Raw genomic sequence first — 19,149 nt, 5'->3', positions numbered from 1 at the left:
ATCAATTTCTCTGGAGAGTAATGTACTAGTTTTCACATGAGGAATCAAATCCTTTAATGAATCGGCTATTGAGTCCCAGCTTATATCGTTTATGGTAATCTCGAAAATATCTAATTTTTTCATTGTTTCTTCATCTTGGGTTTTCATTTCTTGAATATTCAATAGCATTTCATTCAATTCGATGACTTTATCCTCTGATGTTATTATTGAATAATTTTTTAACCTGTTGATAAAGGCAGAGTTGTTTAAAGTTTCGTCGTCCTTTATACCTTCTAACAAAGAATAATAATCATTTAGTATTAAATTTAATTGTGGTAGTATACCAATTTTTTTACGTCCCAATAATAATAACTGATTATCTTGTCTGGTAACTTCATATTCCAAAATCAATCTCTCTAACTTAACTGTTTTGAAGGCTTTAAAAATCTTGACTAAAAGCTCGGTTACCGAAGAATCAGCATTACTACTATGCTGAATAGATTCGGATAAATCTTCCACAACTTTAAGAATATAAGTTACAACATCATCCGATTCCATACTCTTATAATTCTCCATTAAATAACTAAAATAATACATCCCTCGATTACGATAGGCCAAATACCGTAAACTATCTAAAGTCGGCGATGAAAATTTATAGAAACCCCAATCATTAGGCTTCAAAACAGCCATATCAAACAATTCATCGAATTTCTCACCAGCCTCATCAAACTTCTTCCTCTTCAAATAAAACAATGCACTTTGAAATATTTTAAAACTTTCTTCAACTTGTAACTCTCTTGAATGTTCTTCAGCTTCAAGCAACTCATCCTGAGGAGTGAAATTAAGAGCATTAAACTTAGACATAATGCAATAACCAGATTAAACTTAACCTTATCAGATCATTCAACTGCTTCCGTAACAGTCTCTACCCTCAACTTTCTTCTTTTATCTTGTTCTTGTTCTGGTTGTTCTGGTTGTTATTGTTGTTGTCTAAATATCATCAACTTGAAATATTTCGCGATGACCTTTATATTTAAGATTCCATACTTGAATAAAACAGATGATTACCTGTCAGTAATGAGATAAATTGTCATAAAAGCAGGAGATTGAGATGAGATATCTTGTTGAGGAGTTGCCTCGAGTTGATTCTTTGAATATATTAGTTGATGGTAGAGTTCCAGTTCGAGTTGTAAGCCTTTCCGGGGTTAAAATTGAGTTAGAAGTGGTTGATGAGGTTGGGAAACTCGAGGTTGTTGATATTTTATTCCCCAATGAGATAAAGTTGAGAGGTTCTGAGTTACGGTTTGTGCAGAATGGTTTGTGTTATTCTTCTCGTTTGAGATATTTTGGCGATAGGGTCAATGTTTTATCTATGGCTATGGATTTAGAAGAGAAATGGTCGAAAAAATGGTTATTGAGCATGGGCCATATTTCATTTAGTTGTATTGGATGTAAGAAAGTATTGTTACAGAAGGGGGACAATGTTACTAAACTTAATAGTTTGCCCTCGGAGTTTTGGATGGAACTTATGGATTATTGGCATTGCCATAAACCTCATGTTGAAGGGCAGGCAGTCGTCGATTATTCTAAAAAGTACAATTCGTTGCAACCTTCTCAAGGTGAGCTCCTTTTGGGACCTTCCGTTTTATGTTGTTCGCAATTGACATTGGATAGCAGTCGTATTACTATAGCAGAAGGATCAGTTGTCTGTGTCTCTTGTGATTCACTATTAGGTGTTGTAGAAAACGATGGTCTTTTAAAATTAAATAAATGGTGTTTGCTTTTAAATGATATTGAAAGGTTCCCCCCAGAACAACATGTAATATCGTCAATATCCAGTCATGTAATTAATAATTCGGTAAGATATTTTATACTAAGGAACGGCAAAGATCATCTATTCATTTGGGTTTTCGCAATAGGGATAAACGTGAGTTTTACTAATGGTCAGATATACAAAAATTCTATAAAATTACTATACAAGGAAGATATTGACCAAGAATTGTGTTCTAAAGTCAATATTGAGAACATTTCTGTGATGGAGTTACCGTATAATGACTTCATTGAAAACATCAAAAATGTCAATAAAAGTATACCTGAAGATGCAAGATCGTTGAATGGATGGAACGTGTCTTATGTTCCTCTGATAACATCTTCCCCTTCTTCTTTTACACCTGCTTAGTTCAAATTTTTGAAAGCTTCTTCGATATATGGTGCTACTTGTTTTCTGCTAGCTTGTGTGTTAAGTTGTTTAAATGCTAATGTTGGACTTGAATCCAGACTTGCTCTTTTGATATTCCCGTTACTTACAGGTTTCAATTCCAATTTATCATTTACCTGGTTGATCAATGTATTTGACAACTTCGCAAATTCAGGTTTTGGAATCGCCACTAGTTCTCTATTGAAACCATTCTCATCACTCCATGCAGTCATTAGCAGAAGGATGTCAATGTCTTTAGAGTTTAAAAATTGCAGACAACCATCTTCGAAATTTTGAGAACCATTGTATTCATTATATAACCAATCCATAGATTTGACGATTGACGCAATACCAATTGTAATTTTAGTATTATTTTTTGTGAAAACGAACTGTTTATAATCTTTCCTCAAAATTTCAATAATAGATAATCCTTTAATATCATCTTTTGCAGTTTTCAACTCTTCATAGTATCTGTTCCTTTCTATATATGTAGGATACATCTTGTATCTCTCCAATGCCTCTATATCGGGAGTCTCTACTTTATATTGATAATTTGAAGTATCGATTAAGACTGCACCAAGTAATAAAGGGACAATTGGATTTAAGCTAGGATTGTTACCTAGCTTTTCTTGCCAATAATTGAAAACCAAGGACGAACAACTTCCTGTTGTCTTAACAATTCTTGGTGTAGCATCCAAATATAGCCCTTCGTCTTTGTGATGATCAATAACGCTGCTAATACTACCCACAAATTCTTTAATGGATCTTGAAATGACATTATGGTCGACTAGAACGGCTTCAATGGACACCGACCTTCCACTCCATTCTTCTAAATCTTCTTTAAAGAATAATAAATCATCATCTATGTCAAATTTCTGAAGTGCAAAGACAATGTCCCTCCTCATCTTCAAATCAGGTCTATTGACATTGATAACAGGAACAATATAACCGTCCTGATGCCCTGAAATATAGTCACAGTAGGCATAGCCAATTGCTGAAACAACTGAATCAAAATCTGCAGATTCGTTACCAATAGCAATTTTCAATCTAGAACTGCTCCCTAATTTAGTGATATAATTGTTCCTTAAATGCAGTAAGAAGGATTTCAACGTTTGACTCATAATTAACTTCACAATATCAACTTTAACCGATACTTTCTGGTCTTGTAGATCAGCTTTTTAGCCTTCATTTTATGATAATCATGTATTAAATTACATCAACAATTTTTCAATGATATCTAATTTAACAATTTCATACTACAAATAACCCCGAAGTAACGATAATTATAAAGACAAGGCATCATAAAGACTTCACTTTAAATATTGGATGATTTCAGATATAAGAGACTTGAAGGTTTCTAAAGATGGTCAAAGTGGTTTTGAATGAATTTGGTAGACAATGTCTGGTTAGAACTGAAATGGATGTATCCAAATGTTCTTCATTTTTAAAAGTAGTGGAAAGAACAGATAAATTGCCTGTTGATTATGATGGATATGATAATTTTAAAGATAAAGTCTATTATATGGTGACTCATGATGGTGCTGAGAAGCTTGGGTTTGTGTTGAGGTTTGCAATTGATGAGATGGTGAGGGTCAACAGCGATTTATTCCAAGAACTTTTCACAATTGACGAAATTGAACATGAAATAAGGTTTAAAAGTCATGATTTTGAAGAGAGAAATCGTTTATTAGATGAATTGGCTCTTGAATTATATCATAAATCAACTTTGAAAGAGATCAAAGGTTGGAGAGATGAGAAATATCCGGTTTATGTTGATAAAAATCTCTATATTTTAGTAGAGAGATCTATGGCAGGTGCCTTAGGTATCGTAACTTATGGGATACATATTAATGGTTATACAGTTGAAAAAAGTACTAATGAGATTAAATTTTGGATACCTAGAAGATCTAAATCGAAACAAACATGGCCAAATATGTTGGATAATATCATTGCTGGGGGGTTGGCTTATCCATATGGCGTTCATGAAACTGTTTTAAAAGAGAGTATGGAAGAAGCAAATCTATCGAAGAGTATAGTTGAGAAATACATTACTCCTGTAGGGTTAGTGTCGTATTTACATTACAGCAATGACATAAGAACTGATACTTTTGATGAGGAGAAAAGTTTTGTTGTGGGAGAAGTGGAACACTTGTTTGATATGAAACTTCCTGAGGACGTTATTCCAAGACCAAACGATGGTGAAGTGGAAAGCTTCCAATTAATGTCTTTACAGGAGGTCATATATGCCTTATTTAATGATGAGTTCAAACCTAATTCTGGGTTAATCATGCTTGAGTTTTTGATTAGGCATGGTTTTGTTCATGCAGAAAATGAACCAAACTATAATGAAATTATTACAAAAATGCACAGAAAACTGCCTTTCCCTGTGCGTAATTGATTCTACGAAAAAGTAAATAAACATATTTATGTTATTATCTCTTGATAACATATGCAAACATATGCAAACATATATCATTTTATAAATACAACTTTTTTTAATTTAGTCAACTATCAACGTATAACTTTTCTGTATATAAATTTCTAAAAACATTTTTAAATAGAGTTATTAATTTATTTGGCGAAATGTAACTCCATGTTCAACCATTTTCTTTGTGCTACTTGTTCGGGAGTTAAGCTAACATCACCATAAACAAATGGAGCAAAATATATGAAGAAAGCAATAACTGCAAAGGAAACAACTGCTAAGAAAATAGTATAATATTTAGTTTTAATTTCTGGGACATCATCATTCTTTTCATCCTTGTGAACATCAATTGATTTGGTGTCACTAAATATTATTTCCCAAATAGCAGCAGAAAACAATGAAGCGATTAGATGGGCAGGTAAATAGTGATGTAAAAACTTTTGACGGCCCATTAGGTAGAATGGGAAGTAGTGACAAGCCCAACCAACAAATAAATACATAACTGGACCATATAATTTTTCTCTGGTGATAGAATTTAAAGCAAAGTAACCACGTTGTCTTGTTAACATGTCGGCAATAACGATACCAATAAATGCAGCTAACGAAACAACTTGGAACCACCAACCAATAATGTTACCAATAAAGTAAATTTGTTTTCTTTCATCATCTTTAGTCCAGAATGAGACACCACTCAAACTACCAGGCCATGAGTATGGTTGAGATGCAAATGGGTGTTCGGAAGATAATTTGTTGTTATGTTCAAACATCAATCTTTGTAATTCGAGCCATTTGGTTAGGAAAGGTAAGGTACCAGTCTTTTTTGGGATGTGCTTTAATCTAGCTTCATCGATATTGACAATTGTATCAATAAACCAATTGTTAGATGATTCAGTAACTTTCTTGTTACCGTTGACTTCTTGTTGACTAAAAGCCCACTCTGGCAATAGTTCATCGTTGTGAGTCCATAAGGCAACAGAGGTATCAACATGAAAGATACGGAAATTAGTACCCTTAGTCTTGATTTGTTTGTTTACATCGTTTTTGTTCAAGTTTTGGAATGTGAACAAAGTTTCCTTGTAATTTTCACCGTTAGCAATTTCTTCAGAAACAGTAGTAACTTCTTCATTTGTTGGATATAATGGGGAGGCTACATCATGGGTAAGCAAATAGGTATTTGATTGAACATGTCTTAATCTAATTTGTTCACCTTGTAAAACTGGATGGCCGTTCTTTGAGGCTAATTCCTTAACAGGTAAAATTTCCCATTGATTGTTGATATCATCATGAGAGTAACCTGTAACTTGCTGGCCTTGAGATGAAACACGACCATCGTCATAACGTAATGGGTAAAATGCATCATGGGAATGTAAGAAAGCATCAGTATCTCTATGTTTAATTGTAACAATATCATAATATTGAACTTGTTTTGATTCTTTAGCTAATGGTGATTCAAGTAAAGTTTCTTGAAAGTCTTGTGACATGAAAGGATCACCAGGACCGGAATTGACCAAGATTGCAAAATGACACCAGAACCAAAACAAATAAACAACAAATGGAGCAAAGACCAAACCACTTAATCTTCTTATAAAATGTCTAGCAAAATTAGCCAAACTTAAACCAGCACGAATATCTAATAATTGCCATAAGTTAACAACCACAGCGGTACCGATAGCAGCATAAGTCATGACACCAACGTACTTAGAGGAAATAACAAAGGACAATGATAAACCTGTTAGATATAACCAAATGTACCAAGCATGAGAGAATGGAGCAGTCAATTGGACTTTGTAAAACTTAACATAACAATAAATAGAGGCTGCAATGGATATAACCAAAGTAGCATCTAATAGAATTAATCTTGTTTCTGTAACGTGGGCATTGTCTACAGCGACCAACAAAGAGGCAAAAGCACAAGTTATCGCCTTGAAATTCAATTCTTTCATGGTATTGAACATTAGTGGGATAGTCAAAGTACCTAGAATTGCATTCAAAGAACGGTAAGCAATGTAAGGAGCAGGGTTCTTCTTGTAAGATAATCCAATATCATCAAACTTAAAAGCACCGTCATATCCTGATAACCAACCAACAAATGCAATCAGCATTTTGGCAAAAGGAGGATGCACATCAAAGTAATAAGTCCTCTCCAAATAATAAGAAGCAAACTTACCAAAATGAACTTCATCGAAAACAACTTCCTTAGGATACCAGATCTTGTAAAACCTTGTAACAAAGGCAATACCAGTAACAATGTATAACCAAAACTTATACACCTCTTCCTTATCTGGCAAAGGAGAAGTCAACCATCTCTCGGCTAAAAACTGATACTTCTCAGCACCTTTGCTGTACTTATTCCCAGGTTCATCGACATCAACTTTCGATGTAACTCTTTTCTTCATGACACCTGCCATCTTTAAATTCTAACTCAATTGTTACTCAACCAAAGCAAACCAAAACAAAACCAAAGTAAACCAAAACAATATAAAACAAACTATAAGACCCACTCACCTCGACAACTGATTGGCCAACCTATAAATACTTCTGATCTGTTCAATCTAGTCCATTTATCTAGTTGTTGTCAGTTTTAAATATCATCATTTTTCAGTATCAAAATATTCCGATGACGTATATCAAAATAAATTTTTCAGCAAGTGATGATAAGCATGTTTGATCTAACATTTGCAAAGTCAATAGATGATTAGACGCTCTAGATTTCGATCTGATAAGGTATTGGTCAGTTAGCTTGGTTAAATTGAAGGTTCTGTGAGAAAGTTTGGTTTGAGTTGGTGGAAAATTGGTTAAATTAGAAGGTTTTGAAGCATTGGTGGTAACTTGGAAAGGCAAGATAAAATGATGATTGCTAGAGGAAAAATTGGTAATTACTTAAGAACCAATGGTTCTTTAGGACTGTGTGTTCGTAAAGGGTCTACTTTTGTTTCTGGTAAGAGTGGTGTAGTTGGTGGTGGTGCTGCTGCTGCCCCAGGTAGTGGTTCAGCTATCCGCAAGGGCTCCAACAGTGGTGTTGGGTCCAAGACATTGGAGAATGGTACTCATTACAATAGGAAATTGGAGCCAATGGAGGTGAGTAATAATGGATCTATATCTTCCAAGGTTAAGGATGAGATTGATTGGTATACTTCGTGGTATGGGTTGGGTCAAAAGCCGTTTGGTGAGGATGTTCAGAATGAATTAGTGAAGATTTTAGAGGTCAAGGACATTGAAATTAAACCTGATGGTTTAATTTATTTACCTGAAATCAAATATCGTCGTATTTTGAACAAGTCATTTGGTGCAGGTGGCTGGGGCTTGGTGCCTCGTTCTGACACTATTGTCACCAACTCGTTGGTCACTAGAGAGTATGGTTTAATATGCCATGGTCAATTGGTAAGTGTAGCAAGAGGTGAGCAAGATTATTTCTCAGAACAAGGTATCCCTACAGCTACAGAAGGTCGCAAGAGTAATGCATTGATGAGATGCTGTAAAGATCTAGGTGTAGGGTCTGAATTATGGGATCCTGTGTTCATAAAGAAGTTCAAAAAGGAGCATTGTGTTGAGAAGTTTGTTGAACATGTCACTACAGGTAAAAAAAGAAAAATATGGTTGAGAAAGGATAGAATCGTAGAATACCCTTATAAGGACAAGAGTTTTTAAACTACAAGATCACTATACCCCCATCCTCTGGATTTCTCTCATCCAGACTGTATCCTCTTCTTTGTAAATATTCCTCAACAATGTCTGTATATCTGAGTGTATCTGTAGTTTCAATTTAATGTATAAGTTATGTAAAATATTTACAGTATAATAATAGGGACAATCATGTTTTAAGCAAACAATTATCCACATTTCAATTCCCGATACAATTTGAACTGAAATATACATCCATTCACTAATACTTTCACCATTTTCAGAAGGTTCCATTCATTTTATTACTAAGTCACCCTATTAACAATAAGCTCATCGCCTTTATTTAAAAAGGGTTCCTATAAGATATAAAATTGAGAACCACAAGACACTTACTGTTGATTTGATAATGACTGTTGAATAGCATCAGGGTTAGCAGTTCATGGGTGGTATGGGATCAGTGTATGGTTCATTGATGAATTCAGTTTGTTATATATTTTTTCTGGTTCTTTTAACGAGTTCTTTAGGATTCAGTTTCCCTATTCAATGGGCATTTAATGAAGAACCAAGTAATAGAGAGAATCTTTTGAGAGATGTTGAAGTTGGTAAGTTAAATTTTATCCATACTACTGATACGCATGGTTGGTATGGGTCTCATGTTAATCAGAGGGATTATGATGCAAATTGGGGGGATTTGGTATCATTTGTGAGTAAGTTTAGGGAAAATAGACTCCAAGGAGATCAAGATTTGATATTGATAGACACTGGTGATAAAACCGATGGTAATGGCTTGAGTGATACCACTTCTCCTATTGGTTTAAATACCACGGACATTTTTAACGAGATGGATTATGATCTTTTGACTTTAGGGAATCATGAACTTTATAGACCGTTGGGAACTGCTCAGGAATATTATAAAACTGCGATGTCAGAGAAATTTAAAGATAAATATGTTTCCAGTAATGTAGAATTTGTTACTGATGAAGGAGAAGTGGTCCCTTTTGGTAATAAATATGTATATTTTGAAACAAAGAATACAAAAACCAAAATATTGGCAATGTCATTCTTGTTTAATTATGTGACTTATAATCCAAGGGCAAAAGTTACACCTGCTTTGAAAGAGTTGCAAGAAAAAGCTTGGTTTCAACAAGTGTTGAAATCCTATCCGGAGAGCTCTATTGATATGATAGTGGTGTTTGGACATATGCCTGTAACTGATGTACAGAATCGAGAAATTAATAATTTACATGCATTCTTAAGAGAACATTATCCAAATATTGTTATTCAATACTTTGGAGGTCATTCTCATATACGTGATTTTACAGTGTTAGACTCAAAATCTACAGGCTTACAAAGTGGAAGATTTGCTGAAACTGTAGGATTCTTATCAATAGATGATGTACATTCTGATGATCCAAATTTCTTTAGACGATACATTGATTTCAATAAAAGATCCTTTATTTATCACTCAAACGTATCTCGAAAAGAGAAGTTCTCTACACCAAAGGGAAGATTTGTAACCCAGATGGTGGATAATTTACGAAAAGCTTTAAATCTAGATGAAATCTTTGGGTTTGTTCCAAAAACGTACTATTTTTCTTCCCGACCAATTAATTCTGAAGAGAGCATTTACCACTTATTAAAGAGCAAGGTTTTATCTGGGTTGAAGCCAGATACTAAGGTGAATTCAATTGATAATGGAAGGTTTATTATGATAAATACAGGTTCTGTTAGGTATGATCTGGTGAAAGGTCCATTTTCAAAAGATACAGAATTTATCGTCCTGCCGTTTGAAAGTGAATGGCAGTATATTGAACTTCCTTTTAAAATAGCATCGAAGATAGAAGATTTTTTGAATTCTGGTCCATATATAGCAACTTTGGGTCCTCCACGATCTAAATTTATTAATTCCAGGTGTTCAGAGACTGTGAATTCATGTCCATTTATTAACAATCCTGTATTAACTGAAGGTTATACCACCAGCGATTCATTTGGCTGCAAAGGTGATGATACCAAGCACAACTCACTTCATGAGTACAATATACCGAACGTCATACAACATATTGATGTAAACGAAAATATATCTGATGAAGAAACAGTAAAGTTTGTATACTATTCGTTTATGCAACGTAGTGTTCTCGAAGCTGTTAATTCTATCGACAAGGTAAAGACTAGATTATATTCTGAAGGGGATTGTAAAACTTATGGTGGAAAATCCACAAGATTATTGCTAAGAGAATATATTCAAAATCTGTAATCTAAAACAAGATTTCTTAGCCCAACAACTAGCAATGAAATAGCATAATTATGTTCTTAAATAGTTCTTCTAAAAGTATAATGTATTTACTAAATCATAGAAAAATGACACTAAATGAGATCTGTCGTTTCAATTAACTACTAAATGATGTCACTGTAGCCATAAAAAGACTGTCTCAATGTTCACGCTTCAGAATGTGTCAAAATTACACATTCCCATAAACTTAAATTCTTGTCGCTTTCACAATCGATCCAACAATATTTAAAGCAAAGTAAACTCTAGAGACAAAATTAGCCTTGTAAATAAATATACATACCTAATGCTTGAAATATATTTATTGTATATGTATATTTGTGAATCAATTCATCAACTATTCAACCATATCCTTATCAACATTCTTCGAATTTATGACGTCATAGAATCTTACCATACTAAGCTGAAAACCGTTTGCCCCGGGTAACTCGTGTAAAAGTCCAAATTAGGAAATATCTCGAATAATGCTTTCAAGATAGCGAAGTATAACAGAGATGAATACTTTCAAATAAATAGTCAAAAGGTTTATAGTTGATGATGCAATGCCATAAGAACGATGGGAATCGGCATTATTGTTGTATATGAACTGTAGATTTTATTTGCTATTTCATTTGCTGTCTCTTTTGGGGCTCTTCTCATTGATAACCGAGGCTAAAGGTAGTTCTTTTACGAAAGGGTCGTTTACAAAAGTTGAGATATTACAGTACAGAGATGAGGTCAAAAATCTATTCTTAGAGACGATGGACAATTACATGTCTCTAGGGTTTCCCTATGATGAGCTACGACCAATATCATGTGTTCCGAAGATGAGAAATGTAGATGATATTGAGGATGTTATCACCAATGATGTATTAGGTAATTTTACAGTTACAATGATAGATTCTTTGACAACGTATGCTATTATGGGTGAGAAACGTAGGTTTGAAGAGCTTATTAGTATTGTGAGGGAAACTTACTCTAATGGTTTCGATATTGATTCCATTGTTCAAGTTTTTGAAACGACTATAAGAATTATTGGTAGTTTACTTTCATCACATTTATATGCTAGTGATCCGTCTAAAATAGTCTATATAGAGGATTATGATGGATTTCTGTTAGACCTGGCAAAGGATATGGCTGATAGATTGCTGCCTGCTTATCTTACCAACACAGGGCTACCTGTGTCACGTATTAACCTTAAAAAAGTATTTCAGGGAATTCCAGGGAATATAATTGAAGAAAATAATGTAGCTGCAATGGGTTGTCCCATGTTTGAATTTACATTATTATCCTATTTAACTAAAGACAAAAAATACGAAAAAATCACAAGATATGCATTTGATAAAGTTTGGTCATTGAGATCAAATTTAGACCTTCTTCCGATGTCTTTAAATCCTCAATCTTTACAGATATTTTCTATAATCACAGGTATTGGTGCTTCGATTGATTCGTTTTTTGAATATGCATTGAAAGGTGCTATATTATTCAATGATAGTGAACTTTATAATATCTGGGTAGAATCATACAGAGCTTTGAATGTCAATTTGAATTCAGATTGGTTTTACATCAATGGCCAACACATTAATGGTCAACTTGGAACATTCTGGATTGATTCTTTAAGTGCATTTTTCCCTGGTTTACAGGTACTAAATGGTGATATAGAGGATGCTACATTGAAAAATTTGATGTCTCTAAAATTGTGGGATACATTCGGTGGTATTCCAGAACGTTGGCAATTTCAATCTCATCAGAATTCAGGAGATATGAACAATGATGAATTATTGAAAAATATTGTCCCACTAGAATGGTATCCATTAAGACCTGAGTTTGTTGAATCAACTTATTTCCTGTACAGAGCAACAAAGGATCCGTTTTATTTAAATACTGGTTATCGTATTTTAAATGACTTAAAAACTAGGTTCAAATATAACTGTGGCTTGGGAGGTATACAAAACGTTATTACTGGTGAACCTCAAGATAGGATGGAATCATTTGTATTGAGTGAAACTCTGAAATACCTGTACCTTTTGTTCGATGAACAGAATGAACTTCATGCATCAAGAGATAATTTCATATTTAGTACTGAAGCTCATCCGATGTGGTTGACTCCTGAAGTAATAAAGGATTATAAAGTGAATGGATTTTTTAATGATACAAGGTACGAGAATCAGTTAAAGAGATTGAAGGATAATGATAAAAGATTCTTAGAAAATGTAAGAAAGAAAGGGAAGGCCAGTAAAGGACTGATTGGATTGGTTAAGTCACTTTTCAAAGAATATAATAATGATGAAACATCTGATTTATCTGCGGTAGAATTTGACGAAAATCAATATATAAACAAAAATGTTTTCAACCTTAGTTGCCCAATTACCCCATTTATGCAATCGAATAAAAACGATGGTGAATCGCTCTTAAAATCTTATCTATTAAGCAACTTTGATAGGTTATTCGAAATTGATTACAGATATAATGATACACTAATCAAGCCGGCACATTTGAAAGAATATCGTCCAATTGAGTTAGAAGATGATTTTTACCAGCTTTGGATGAATCCAAGGAAAAGTATTTCCAGACCAGCTTCATCAACGGAATCTTTTGAAATCGCCATCGAGTTAGAAGGTAACTATGAGTTAACTAAGTATAAAAATGGAAGTGTTTATTGTTCAGACTTGGCAGGCAGAAGGAGAATAAGAATCGAAAAAATACAGGCAGGATCTATTGATACATATGGAGAAGTTGTTCCTGGGAAGACGTTTACAAATGTTCATAGTAAAGATGTTACAAGCTCATCCTGTGATTTGATAGCGGAGTCCTACTCACATGCCATTTTGTATAGAGCTACTTCCATTGATGGTATTCCCTTACCTAGTAATGGTGAAATTTTAATCAGCAAGGGAGTTATTTTAAGCAAACAAGAGAATATTGAGGGAGGCGCAAAATCCAGTAAATTGCTAGATTTATTTGGACTAAATCAAGATGACCAAATGATGTTAGATTGTATCCCTATCATTAATATTCGTTTCATCTAAATTGTATTATTTGCATGCTTCCCTAAATTATATTACCATAGTTTAGGGAAAGTTAAAGTTTTACCCAAAGTTAGAAAAAGACACATCTAACGCAAGGTTTGTTAATTTAAAAACAATATTAATAAAATAAATAGGCATATGATAGAATGTATAATTATAATTTTTTTAACATTGACCATTATTTCTTTCTTGCTTTCTTTTTGCTCCTTAAATTTTCAAAACCTGCCTTAAATTTCGTCTTTTAATTTACAAGCTTAAATGACAGCAAATAAATGAGATTTTTGCTAATAAACATAAAATGTGAAGTAAAACAAACTTAACTATGGGTTTGATGAACAAAAACAGTTTACTGTTGTTATTTTTGTAGCTATATTTTCATCTATATATAATTTATGGTTAATATTGTTTGAAAAATTGTGGAATATCCATTCTTTCAACTGAACCATTTTAAATCATTTAATCATATCCCAAGTTATATAATTAAATGAAACTTTTAAACTTTAGAGAAAAATAAATTAAAACAAGATAAAATATAAAAAAACTTTGATTCAAAAAATATATACAATTTGTGATACTCTTTTGAAATTTAATCTATCTTTCTTTTATATATGAAACACTCCGATAATTTACGCTGTTCACTTCTGACATCTTCTTTTAAGACAGCAATAGAAAATGAACCTTTGGAAGATAAACCCAAGAATAAAGAAAAAAGGAAATTATATGATATGAGCCCAGAGCTGTCTCCTCTTCAGTCGACCCATAATGGATCAGAAGAGAGTAAAACAAGAAGAGAGACAAAATCCCCATTGACATACCCTATCACATCCACAACTGAACTAAGCACAAGTCTTCCTCGAGGTAAGCTATATGTCACGATTATTCAAGCAATAAATTTACCTATTGCTGATTCCCCAGGGTCCATATATGTTGTTGGAACATTTGAGAATTCAGAGACGACGATTTTTAATAAAAATTCAGAGATTCATGGGGATGATGAAGGTTTGACGAAAAGTAAAAGTCATTCTTGGAATATGATGAATAAATTTTGGAAGAAATCGGGGAAACCAGAGAGTAATTCAAATACTTGTGATTTTAATTGCACAGAGCTTCCTATTATGTCGAAAATTACCTGGGATAAGACAGTGGTATTTGATGTCTCAGAAGTAAATTCTGAATTGGATATTTCTGTTTATGATGCTTCTGATAAAGATAAATTATTAGGTTTCGTCAAGTTACTTCCAGATTTATATCATTCAAGTTCAGAAATAATGAGTAAATGGTTAAGATTGAAAAGGCATCCCGAAAAGGGCAATACCACTGACACTAATTGTCAGATATTAATTGAATGGAAATATAAAAACACCGATCAGAGGCATTACAGTCCTGAGGATTTTAATATCTTGAGAATGTTGGGTAAAGGTACATTTGGTAGGGTATATCAGGTTGAAAAAAAGGATACTAAAACGTTATATGCAATGAAGGTGATATCAAAAAGAAATGTCATTAAAAGGAAAGAAGTCAAACATACATTAAACGAAAGGAATATTTTGGTCCATAACGCAAATAAATTATGCTCTTTCATTGTAAAATTAAAATTTTCTTTCCAGACTGCGGAAGATTTATATCTAGTGACAGATTTTATGAGTGGAGGTGAATTATTTCTACATTTACAAAGAGAAGGCAGATTTCCTGAATATAGAGCTAAGTTTTATTGTGCACAGTTAGTAATGGCTTTAGAGTTTCTTCATGATAATGATATTATTTATAGAGATCTAAAACCAGAAAATATTTTACTTGACGCTAAGGGAAACATTGCTTTATGTGACTTTGGTCTTTCAAAATTAAATTTAGAGGGAAGAACAAATACCTTCTGTGGGACCACAGAATATTTAGCACCTGAATTATTGCTAGATGCAACTGGCTATACTAAAATGGTAGATTTTTGGTCTTTAGGCGTTTTAATGTTTGAGATGTGCTGTGGTTGGTCACCCTTTTTTGCACCAACAAATCAACAAATGTATCAAAAAATCGCTTATAGCAAGATCAAATTTCCTGTCAATAGTCTATCTAAGGGTTGTCGATTATTTATCAAGGGTCTTATGAATAGGAATCCTTTACATAGACTTGGTGCTATAAATGATGCCAGAGAATTAAGGGCCCATGAATTTTTCAGAGACACAGATTGGGAAGCTCTGATGAAGAAAGAAGTTACTCCTCCATTTAAACCTCATCTATCCTCAGATAGAGATACTTCATATTTTGATCCAGCTTTTACACAAACTCCAACAATTGATGTTATCAAAGAATATAATAAAGTCGAAGATACGGCAATTTCACCAAGCTGGCAGCAATATTTTGTAGGATTTACTTATAATGGCGAGTCTCATTTAGAAGCCAATGAAAAATATGTCTTCGATAACAATGGATGTCATCCCAACTTTGCTACAGATGAGGCTTTAATCGAATCTGACTCTGAGTGCAACAATGAGGTTGATTTGGAAAATAATGATCTTTATTTCCAGGCAACTTCGATTACATCGTTTATTAATTCTTCTTCATGTGACGTTAATTCAAATACCTACCAATTTAAATGTGAGAATATATAGTGATGAATGACTTTCTTTTTTAGTAGTAGTATAAGAATTTGACTATAATTTTTCAGAATTAAGACAATTTATTATTGACTTAGATAGTCTTCAGTTATTCGACAAAAAGCTTTAAAAGCTTTGAAATGAATAGGAAATGGCTTAAATGAGAAATTAAAGAATCAAGTTGAAGTAAATGCTTATTTCAAAACTATTTTTAAAGACAACTTTAATATTATATATTAATTAATGTTCATAGATGAGTAAACCATAATTAGAATTGTAAATATATATCTAAAATAATAATTCGAGTTTACGTATGGTTACATTCATTCTTCTACCGCAAGAGTTACCTGATTTACAAATCGTACAGAAGTTCTTCTATTTTTCTTCCCAGACAAATTTTCTGGGATATCTAAATCAAATTCTTGTCCAGTCTTCAATAGTTCAGATAAATCAGGCCTAGCAGTTCTCATTGAAGATTTTCTTCTTGTCAAAAGACTATCATTCGGTACACTCAATCCCCCATTATTATTGATTGAATTGGAAAGGTTTTCATTTTCAACATCATTATTCCTCTTAATCTCCTTTATGCAACGGTCACAGTGACAAAGGAAGCCATAGTTTACTCTTAATTCTCTTCTTCTTAGCTTTACACCATGTAGAGGATTTATATAGTTAGTTAAAAGTTCTTGCCCAGCACTAATGTTTTTTCTAGCATATACTCTTATCTCTTTATTCGAAACTACTTCAAATCGTACGTTAGGTTCACAATTATGGTTGATTAGTGATGGCAAAAAAAACATCTGATCAGAAATTTGATTAATGTTATACCTTCCAATATATGACAGATATGTTTCCATATCTAATTCATCAGTGGTTGGTATTGCGTTCTTAAGAAGTTCGTAGGATGTCTTCCAGATAGGTTCGGGATCTTTATTTGACATAGCCCCACTTGAAGCATCAAAGGTGCCCCCAATATTAGTTGAATCACTTTCATTGATCCGTATTCCTTGAGAGACAGAGGATAATAAGTTAAATTTTTTTCTGATTTTATCTGTATTCTTTTTATCTATCAATGCTAAAGCCATTATGACCCCTATAGAGTAAGCAGCCACGAATACATTGTCATTACAATATTTTTCAAATTTCCCCCATGCAACTGAATCAATTCCATTTATTTTTGATTTATGAAGATGTTTTAATGTATTATGACCAATATCTATATTTTTACATTCGTTGGAACACCAAACACCACCACAATTATCACAATCAAGACTATGAACGACTATAAAATGTTTTGATAAATGACTCAAAAGTCCACCACACAATGAACATGCTTTACCCATTTTCATCAAGGTTAATCGTTCCATAGACGGTACTACAACAATTGGATAAGATTCTTTAAATATTAAATCGTCTTTAACAAAATCTTTCAAAGCATACAAACCTCTACCTTTATGCCCATCTTTGCAATTTTTAACACAAACATTAGATGAAGTCTTTTTATCAATAATAGCATCATAATCATCGTTAAAGCTTGGTATATCTATGAAATCATTATAAACTTTTAAAGATCTTTCATCATTTGAATCTAAATGTTGATTTCTTACAGCATTTTTGAATTCTGTTCTATCAAGAATCCATTCAGGATGGCGTCCCATAACTTTATCGTACAACAAATCAACAGATAGACCATCCGTTATAGGTTCTTCTCTCCAAAGCAATAAAATGTCATCGCATATTTGTTGTTGGCTAGGTTTAACACTTGATTCGGCCAATAAGGGACCTGAATCATTAAGAGAAAGAGTATGAAACTTCAAGTGCATATTAGACCAATCAATAACTTAATGGCAATAACTCCATGCCTAATAATCTTTATCAAATTGCCAAAATAATCCTGTTCTTATCACTTTAATATTACTACTTTTATACTTGTATATTGTCTTTTTAACGAAGGAACCTCTTCTCGCTTAACTATCAAATTTGATAATTAAATTTAAATAGGCAGGCATCATATATAAGAACTTATACATTAATGATGCTTGGAATTTTAAGATCGATTTGAATTGTAGAAGGTTTAAAGAGGTCTGATCACGGTAGAATCATCTGTGCTGATATATTTCTTCTTATATTGTGCTATTTGGCTGTTGGTTTGTTTGGTTTTGATCGGTGGATATTTTTTATAGCTAATTTGAACGATGTTTAAAGGAGTTGGATTGTTACGTTTTGTCAGACATGCATCTACCAAGAAATTTGTTGTTGAAAGAAGTCAAACAAAGTTAAGTAACCAGAAATGGGTTCCATGGGCTATTTTTGGTGGTAGTTTTGCTACAGGTTGGTTTTTTACCCAACATATGACTTTTACAGACCTAATTGCCTATTGGAGATATGATAAATTACCAAGGAGTAGTGAAGAAGTTCAGAAGTATGAAGCTGACTTGACTAATAGGTTGCATAGATTACCAATTGTACAGCAATTGTCTAACTCTGGGTACAGTGAAGTGTTTCCTATTGGTAGAGATAGTAAAGTCGGTGATAATAAATTGATTGATAAGACCTTAGCTACACCAGGTGGCATTGCAATTCCACCTAAATTTTATTATAATCCTGAAACTAAGGAAACTATTGGTATATATCATTTGGGTATGAAACTTACTGGGTATCCATTCATTGTTCATGGTGGTATGCTAGCTACGGTTATGGAAGATCAAATGCGTGAAAGTGTCAAGTTTATCAAGAACAAAGAAGGAGAAAAAATCAAAGATCTAACCGTGTCCTACAAGTTACCAACGCTGGCTAACCAATTTGTAGTTGTTAGAACTACAAAAGTAGAAGAGTTTGGTAAAAATGTTAAATTAACAGTTGAGGTGATGGACCAAACCGGTAACAGAAAGTTAGTTGAAGGCCGTGGTACCTTCTCCACCTAAGAGGCTTGCTCTTCTGTTGTATCTTCTCCCATCATTGAGAATGGACTTGTAAATACAAACGTATATATATATATATTTGTTTATGCAGATGGTAGACCATCCGAATTATCCTTTAAT

At 33.2% G+C, this 19,149-nt stretch overlaps 11 protein-coding genes across 11 annotated transcripts in view; 7 read left to right on the top strand and 4 right to left on the bottom strand.

Moving 5' to 3' along the window:
- HIR3 overlaps positions 1-843 on the bottom strand; it is a gene marked incomplete at both ends in the record, with an annotated part of 4,975 nt that extends 4,132 nt beyond the window's left edge. Inside the window, one exon of the mRNA XM_001643518.1 lies at positions 1-843. Within this exon, the coding sequence (XP_001643568.1) occupies positions 1-843 (843 nt within the window).
- A 247-nt stretch (positions 844-1,090) lies between these two features.
- Positions 1,091-2,158, top strand: IPA1 (putative polyadenylation protein; the record flags this gene model as incomplete). Its single annotated transcript, XM_001643517.1, has 1 exon — positions 1,091-2,158. The coding sequence occupies one exon, from the start codon at positions 1,091-1,093 to the stop codon at positions 2,156-2,158; it is 1,068 nt and encodes a 355-aa protein (XP_001643567.1).
- Positions 2,155-3,297, bottom strand: PPX1 (exopolyphosphatase; the record flags this gene model as incomplete). Its single annotated transcript, XM_001643516.1, has 1 exon — positions 2,155-3,297. The coding sequence occupies one exon, from the start codon at positions 3,295-3,297 to the stop codon at positions 2,155-2,157; it is 1,143 nt and encodes a 380-aa protein (XP_001643566.1).
- A 242-nt stretch (positions 3,298-3,539) lies between these two features.
- On the top strand, positions 3,540-4,574 carry Kpol_1000p19 (uncharacterized protein; the record flags this gene model as incomplete). The annotated part of the gene is made up of 1 exon (XM_001643515.1): positions 3,540-4,574. One exon carries the CDS (start codon positions 3,540-3,542, stop codon positions 4,572-4,574), a length of 1,035 nt encoding a protein of 344 aa, XP_001643565.1.
- A 173-nt stretch (positions 4,575-4,747) lies between these two features.
- On the bottom strand, positions 4,748-7,009 carry PMT4 (dolichyl-phosphate-mannose-protein mannosyltransferase; the record flags this gene model as incomplete). Its single annotated transcript, XM_001643514.1, has 1 exon — positions 4,748-7,009. One exon carries the CDS (start codon positions 7,007-7,009, stop codon positions 4,748-4,750), a length of 2,262 nt encoding a protein of 753 aa, XP_001643564.1.
- A 439-nt stretch (positions 7,010-7,448) lies between these two features.
- On the top strand, positions 7,449-8,249 carry MGM101 (Mgm101p; the record flags this gene model as incomplete). The annotated part of the gene is made up of 1 exon (XM_001643513.1): positions 7,449-8,249. One exon carries the CDS (start codon positions 7,449-7,451, stop codon positions 8,247-8,249), a length of 801 nt encoding a protein of 266 aa, XP_001643563.1.
- Positions 8,250-8,661: 412 nt separating this feature from the next.
- Positions 8,662-10,476, top strand: SMN1 (Smn1p; the record flags this gene model as incomplete). The annotated part of the gene is made up of 1 exon (XM_001643512.1): positions 8,662-10,476. The coding sequence occupies one exon, from the start codon at positions 8,662-8,664 to the stop codon at positions 10,474-10,476; it is 1,815 nt and encodes a 604-aa protein (XP_001643562.1).
- Positions 10,477-11,090: 614 nt separating this feature from the next.
- On the top strand, positions 11,091-13,517 carry MNL1 (alpha-1,2-mannosidase MNL1; the record flags this gene model as incomplete). Its single annotated transcript, XM_001643511.1, has 1 exon — positions 11,091-13,517. The coding sequence occupies one exon, from the start codon at positions 11,091-11,093 to the stop codon at positions 13,515-13,517; it is 2,427 nt and encodes an 808-aa protein (XP_001643561.1).
- Positions 13,518-14,125: 608 nt separating this feature from the next.
- Positions 14,126-16,123, top strand: SCH9 (serine/threonine protein kinase SCH9; the record flags this gene model as incomplete). Its single annotated transcript, XM_001643510.1, has 1 exon — positions 14,126-16,123. One exon carries the CDS (start codon positions 14,126-14,128, stop codon positions 16,121-16,123), a length of 1,998 nt encoding a protein of 665 aa, XP_001643560.1.
- A 308-nt stretch (positions 16,124-16,431) lies between these two features.
- Positions 16,432-17,931, bottom strand: SET5 (S-adenosylmethionine-dependent methyltransferase; the record flags this gene model as incomplete). The annotated part of the gene is made up of 1 exon (XM_001643509.1): positions 16,432-17,931. One exon carries the CDS (start codon positions 17,929-17,931, stop codon positions 16,432-16,434), a length of 1,500 nt encoding a protein of 499 aa, XP_001643559.1.
- Positions 17,932-18,303: 372 nt separating this feature from the next.
- Positions 18,304-19,032, top strand: FMP10 (Fmp10p; the record flags this gene model as incomplete). The annotated part of the gene is made up of 1 exon (XM_001643508.1): positions 18,304-19,032. One exon carries the CDS (start codon positions 18,304-18,306, stop codon positions 19,030-19,032), a length of 729 nt encoding a protein of 242 aa, XP_001643558.1.
- Positions 19,033-19,149: the final 117 nt, after the last annotated feature.

Source organism: Vanderwaltozyma polyspora, genomic scaffold, assembly GCF_000150035.1.
Source record: "Vanderwaltozyma polyspora DSM 70294 KpolScaffold1000 genomic scaffold, whole genome shotgun sequence".
Taxonomy (NCBI): Eukaryota; Fungi; Ascomycota; class Saccharomycetes; order Saccharomycetales; family Saccharomycetaceae; genus Vanderwaltozyma; species Vanderwaltozyma polyspora.
The sequence above is the reverse complement of the archived record's forward strand: the minus strand, read 5'-3'. Positions and strand labels throughout refer to the sequence as shown.